The sequence below is a fragment of the Octopus bimaculoides genome, chromosome 4 (assembly GCF_001194135.2).
Source record: "Octopus bimaculoides isolate UCB-OBI-ISO-001 chromosome 4, ASM119413v2, whole genome shotgun sequence".
NCBI lineage: Eukaryota > Metazoa > Mollusca > Cephalopoda > Octopoda > Octopodidae > Octopus > Octopus bimaculoides.
The window spans coordinates 125,943,862-125,950,888 of NC_068984.1; the positions used below are offsets into that span (position 1 = coordinate 125,943,862).

Here is a 7,027-nt window from a genome sequence, read left to right on the forward strand (position 1 = left end):
CTGTTTCTGTTGTGCCTGTAATTCAAAGGCCAGCCTTGTCGCACTGTGTCACGCTGAATATCCCCGAGAACTACGTTAAGGGTACGCGTGTCTGTGGAGTGCTCAGCCACTTGCGCGTTAATTTCACGAGCAGCCTGTTCCGTTGATCGGATCGACTGGAACCCTCGACGTCATAAGCGATGGAGTGCCAACAACAACACAACATATATAACATGGATTAAGAGTCAGTTTTACGAATTTAGGTGTGAGGGAACAATTTTAGGAATTAGATCATCAGTAATGGTTTTAAAGACAATGTTCTAGCATTTAGTTTCTAATTAATAATTCTTTTAGGATAAAGGTTCTGGTAATAGTTTTAGTGAGTTAGATGATATGGAACAGTTTTAGGGGATTTAAATGATACGAAGCAGTTTTAAGGATAAGGTCATTGGTAATTTTTTTAGGGAAGGGTTTCTGGAATAATTTTAGAGGTTAGGTGATATGGAATGTTTTTAAGACATTTAGGTAAAACAAAATAATTTTAAGGGTTTGGCTATTTAGTAATTCTTTCTGGGAAGAGTTTCTGGAGAATAGTTTCAAGTGTTAGTTGATATTGAACAGATTTAGGACTTTTAGCTGCAACAAAACATTTTTATCAGTTGGGCCATGAGTAATTCTTTTAAGGAAGGGGTTCTGGGGAATAATTTTAGGAGTTAAGTCATTGGTAATTCTTTTAGGGAAAGATTTGGGGAATAGTTCTAGAGGTGAGATTCTCAAAAATAGTTTTGGGCGTAATGGTATGGCAGAATCGTTAGCACGCCTGGCGAAATTCTTAGCGGCATTTCGTCTGCCGTAACGTTCTGAGTTCAAATGCCGCCGAGGTCGACTTTGCCTTTCATCCTTTCGGGGTCGATAAATTAAGTACCAGTTACGCACTGGGGTCGATGTAATCGACTTAATCCGTTCGTCTGTTCTTGTTTGTTCCCTCTATGTTTAGCCCCTTGTGGGCAATAACGAAATAGGTATGGAACAGTTTTAGAGTATTTAGGAAAACAAGGAGAAGTTTTCGGTGTTAAGTTATTATTGATGTTTTAGGAGTTAGGTGATAGGGAATAGTTTTAGGAAGTTAAAACATCATAAATAACTTTAAAGGTTATGTTCTGAGGAATAGTTTTAGGGATCAGAATATTGCTAACAACTTTAGGAGGTAGATCATCGGGTGTTGTTTTAGGGTTTAGGCCTTAGGTAAATGTTTCAGGAGCCTTAAGCATCCTTGTGATTGTAAGTAAGCATTTAAAAATTAAAGGTGCTGCCCCCAAAACATAAACACTTGCCTGCCATATATGACCTGTGTTCTAGCAGTCTCGTTTTATCTGTTGACTAAATTATTTCATGTGTATCACCATTTACCCATATTTGTTGTTGTGATATTGTCAAAATATAACGAACTCTAACTTCATCCCTTGCAGATGTTGTCAGCACCCATCCTGAATGTGAATCTCAGATACAGATGGGTAGAATGATGCCGTTGCTACAGGTAACCTTTTCTTAAGAATTTTGTCATTTATGTTTCTTTTTTTCAGTAAGTCTAAATGTTACTATGACAACAGTTTACATAAATACACTCTCACCATCACTGGGGGCAGGGAACCCATGTAGCAGATCATTTGAGTGACTGATTTAACCCTTTAGTATTCAGATTGCTCTAGCAAATGTAATGCTTATTCTTTTATTCCTCTATTTGTTTTAGTCATTTGAATGTGGCCATGCTAGAGCACCACCTTAAAGAAATCAACCCCAGGACTTATTTATTTTTTATAAGCCTAGTACTTGCTCTATTGGTCTCTTTTGTTTGACTGCTAAGTTAAGGGCATGTAAACACACTAACATTGGTTGTCATGTGATGGTGGGGGGGGGGGATAAACACATACACATAAATATATACATATATTATATATATATATATATATATATGGAAGGGCATCCAGCTGTAGAAACTCTACCAAATCAGATTGGAGCCTGGTGCAGCCATCTGGTTCACTAGTCCTCAGTCAAATCGTCCAACCCATGCTAGCATGGAAAGCTGACGTTAAACGATGATGATGATATACAACAAGCTTCTTTCAGTTTCTGTCTACCAAATCCACTCACAAGGCTTTGGTTGGCCCGAGGCTATAGTAGAAGACAATTGCCCAAGTTGCCACGCAGTGGGACTGAACCCGGAACCATGTGGTTGAGAAGCAAGCTTCTTACCACACATTTTTTAAAACTAATCCTGTATTACAATGTACCTTTAAGATTTCAAAGGTGTGCTTACTTATTTTTAGAATCACATTGCAGGGTAGGTATGAGGGTCTGGATCTGCACACTTTGAACATAAGACAGATAGACTGTTTGAGCCAGTTGAGGTCGGTTTAAATGACAATGGGTTAAAGCTCCTTCATTATCTGGTTTATGAGCAGATTATGTGGTACACCACAGATACACCACATATACACTACATGAAAGCAATGACATCCTATATACATCTTTGATGCACCACATGAAAACAAAGACACCAGTAATATTCCACATGAAGACAGTTTAATATCCCCACATGAAGTCTAGATACACCACTTAAAGACCAAGCAATTGTAGGAGATACCTCCTCTCGCGAAGAAGGATTTGACAAACATCATTTAAAAACCCATTTTAAGTTTATCCCTCAGAAAGTTGTTAAGAATTCTTATTGATTTTTTTTTTCAGTTTAAAGGGGAAAGCATCAAATGTACTGATTCTTCACCGATCCTTCTTCTTACTATGGAAACACACTGGTGTGTGTAGAGTGGAGAGGACGTTTCCAAAGCAATTAACTGATTAATCTAAATTCTATTTGCAGGAGCTGTCATGTTTTGTGATGCGGGTCTATGAAGTGGTAAAAAATACAATCCACCAACTCACCTGTCTCTACAATCCACCAAAGTAAGTATGGAATGGTAATTAACCACTGATAATAGTCTCTGGATTTTTGTAGTGCGTTGTGTCACAGAGGAAGGGACAACACCATAGCTTGTTGTTGGTATGACGTTGAGGGTTCCAGTTGATCAGATCAACGGAACAGCCTGCTCGTGAAATTAACGTGCAAGTGGCTGAGCACTCCACAGACACGTGTACCCTTAACGTAGTTCTCGGGGATATTCAGCGTGACACAGTATGACAAGGCTGACCCTTTGAATTACAGGCACAACAGAAACAGGAAGTAAGAGTGAGAGAAAGTTGTGGTGGAAGAGTACAGCAGAGTTTGCCACCATCCCCTGCCGGAGCCTTGTGGAGCTTTAGGTGTTTTCGCTCAATAAACACTCACAACACCCGGTCTGGGAATCGAAACCGTGATCCTATGACCGCGAGTCCGCTGCCCTAACCACTGGGCCATTGCGCCTCCACAACACCATAGCTGTTGGATGACAATTGTGAAATGAATAGAAATTAGGCAGGACAGCCTTATTATTATTATTTAAGACGTTGCACAGTATACAATATTGTGAAGTTGTTGATTGAAGATATTGTATCTATCAGGGATTTGTTCTGTTTGTCAAGTCACAACAAGGACATCAGACAGACAGTACTTTATGCCATATGCGTGCAGTTCCAAGATTATAGGGTATTTCTAAAGTTTTCAGATGTTTTTTTCAGGTTGGGTGATATTGAACCCAATGCTCTGGTGACAATAGGGATAACCTTTATGTTTGTTTCCCCGTAGCTACCACATCTTAGCGATCTCAGTTCTCAGGTTACCATGTCTATCAACCTTTTCTCTTTCTTTCATGATGATATGCCGATCTCCTGGCACTGCCATGTCAAATATTAGGCACTCTTGTTTTTTCCCTCCTAAAGGTTACTATATCCAGCCTTCGGTGCTCTAACACCTTATCTGTCTGGAAATCAAAGTCCCAGAGGATTTTTGCCTTCCCATTTTCATCCAATGCCTTTTCCAGTGTTGTTGTTACTACTACTACTACTACTACTACTACTACTACTACTACTACTACTACTACTACTACTACTACTGTTATTATTATTATTATTATTGTTATTATTTCTTTTATTTTTTTATCATTTACTTGTTTCAGTCATTGGACTGTAGCACTGCCTTGAAGGGTTTAGTTGAACAAATTGACCCAGTACTTATTCATTTGAAGACTGGTATTTATTCTATCAATCTCTTTTGCTCAACTGCTAAATTACAGGGATGCAAACAAACCAACACTGGTCATAATGCGGCAGGTGCAAGGGAGGAACACACACACACACGCACGCATGCACACTCACACACGTGCACACACGTTACGTGATAGGCTTCTGCACAGTTTCCATCAACCAAATCCAAAGTGCCATGCAATGGGACTGAACCTGAAACTACATGACTGCAAAGCAAGTTTCTTAACCACACAGCTATGCCTGTGCCTATTTGTTTTATTACTGTGGTGGTGGTGATGTCGAAGGTTCTACAAAAAAAGTAACCATGTACATAAACAAAGCTGCAAGCTAAAGAAGGAGACCTTAATGTGGTCACTCAACCTGCTAAAAATAGCAGCCAGATCTCCTTCAAATCACATCCTGCCATCCAAGAGTGAAGGATACATTGGATATGCAGTCTTAGATGCGCTGTCTGATTAAAAGATGATATGGTCATAGCTGAATGACTTTCATTATAAGCCTGTTTGACTAAGGCTGTCTTGATGCAAAATAACAATTAAATTGGGGAAGGACTGACTTAGTTAGACTTAGTGGAATGAATGCCTCATAATAAGATCAGCTAATGAGAGGTAGTTTGACCAAACAAGATCAGCTAATGAGAGGTAGTTTGACCAAACCTTCCATGATATTCCAGTTTAAAGACTTAACCTGACTGCTATTGCTATATTGCTATCCAATAGTTTGACTGACTACCAACTATGTTAGACTAGGACCACATCCTAGTCTAACATTTAACCTGTTTACATTTTATATGAATATATGTCTTCTTCAGATCTGGGATCAAACTGATTGATGTGACTGGAGTACATTTTCAAGTGAGTATAATTGATTACTTTTTGCTTTTTTGAACATAAAAATACCAATAACATTTTATGCATTTTTTATTATATATATATATATATATATATATATATATATATATATATATATATATATATATACTAGCTGGCCCCGTGCTATCAAAAATGATGGCTAATTGTAGTATTTTATATATAAATAAAGTACAAAGTCAAGTTTTTAGTTTAATAATTCTTTTATTACCAAATTTATAATATACCTTTCAACTCCAGTCGTTTTATGTTCTTGATACACTCAGGCAATAATTATTTTCTCTAATGAGTTTGTATATGTTTGTGTAGGTGTGTATGATTGTAATAATTATTTTTAACAAAACAGATAGAATATGGATGGTAATCCAGTGGTTGTCTTTTGAGCTGTGACTTCGATCATCGTTTGTTACTGAAAGAACGCTGGTTCACATATACAAATATTCACATACTTCCCTTGTACATGCACACACATATACACACATAGAGTTGAAACGCTGTTTGATTTTTCTTTTCAGCATTGAATGTCCACCATTTCATTTCCATTGCACACAAACACACACACACACACACAAACATTCATATACCTCCCTTTTACAAATACACACATATACTCACACAGAGTTGAAACTCTGATTTTTTTTTTTTTCTCCGTAGAATTTCCACTATTCCACTACCAAGTTTGCCATCACCTCTTCCTCCCTTATTCATCTGTGACCCCTTCCTTTCTCGTTCATATGTTGTGATGGAGAACAAAAAACACAAGAGTATTATTATAGTAGATATATATATATATATATATATATATATATATATATATATATTTTATCATTATCATTTCATGTCTATCTTCCGTGCTGAAATAGTTGGACTGTTTGACAGGATTTGACAAACTAGAGGACTACATTGAGCTCCAAGTTTTTTTTTTCATGGCACCAGCATTAGTGAGGCCACCAAATTACTTGCTAAGCAAGACTCCTCAACTGAATGGGGGTGTAGTATTGAGGGGAGTAGCTTTATGCCAGATAGTATATTTACTATCAGTTTTTTATGTTATACAGTTAATTTCTTGTAGTTTATCCAGTCAATGTCTTATAGTTTATTCTGTCAGTTTGTTGCAGTCAATTTGTTATTATTTATAGTTTTGATCATTTTTAGCATTTAGTCTTCTCACATTCATATTAAGTCAATATTTTTCATTCTATTTTCTGCACTGTTTTCTCTTAAAACAGTGGAAAGAAACCCTCTACTGTTCATTTCATTAATTTTGACTTTGTCATCTGGTTGGCCAAATATTGACACTGTTATGTCTAAGGAAAATCTTTTTATCATTTTGTTTTGATTTTTTTTTAATTCATTGTTCCTGTTATAGTAATCTCTGAGTGTTGATTTTTCCAGATTGTATTTGAACACCTTGGGGATCTCCTCACTGTGCTCATCACTCTTGATAAAATTATTGAGAACCAGGCTCTTCTCAAAGAACATTGGACTCTGTACAAACGGTAAGTTTCATAAGTAACCATTGACTCTCTCTCTCTCTCTCTCTCTCTCTCTCACCAATATGACTGCAACAAAATAATCTAACCATAATGCATGCACACACACGTGTGTGTGCACATATATTCCTTCACTCTTCCACCCATTTCAGTCACCTGACTGTGGCCATGCTGGAGCACTGCTCTTAGTTGAAGAAATCAACTCCAGGACTTATTTTTGTAAGCTTAGTCCTTATTCTATCGGTCTCTTTTGCCGAACCACTAAGTTTCGAGGACATAAACACACCAACATCAGGTGTCAAGCGATGGCAGGGCGACAAGCACAGACACACATACACCCACATAGACACACACACACACACACACACACACACACACACACACACACATATATATATACGACAGGTTTCTTTCAGTTTCCATCTACCAAATCTACTCACAAGGCTTTCGTCAGCTCAAAGTGCCACACAGTGGGACTGAACCCAGAAC

General features: G+C 37.5%; 1 protein-coding gene across 2 annotated transcripts in view; it reads left to right on the forward strand.

Annotated features, from left to right (window-relative positions):
* Nucleotides 1-1,428: 1,428 nt before the first annotated feature.
* The window catches only part of LOC106871553 (WASH complex subunit 4-like), a 53,054-nt gene continuing 47,455 nt past the window's right edge, over nt 1,429-7,027 (forward strand). For both annotated transcript variants that reach the window (XM_052967463.1, XM_052967462.1), the window contains exons 1-4: nt 1,429-1,516; nt 2,858-2,940; nt 4,988-5,030; nt 6,441-6,544. In XM_052967463.1, coding sequence (XP_052823423.1) covers nt 1,490-1,516; nt 2,858-2,940; nt 4,988-5,030; nt 6,441-6,544 — 257 coding nt within the window. In that variant the 5' untranslated portion in view covers nt 1,429-1,489. The remainder of the gene's footprint in view (nt 1,517-2,857; nt 2,941-4,987; nt 5,031-6,440; nt 6,545-7,027) is intronic.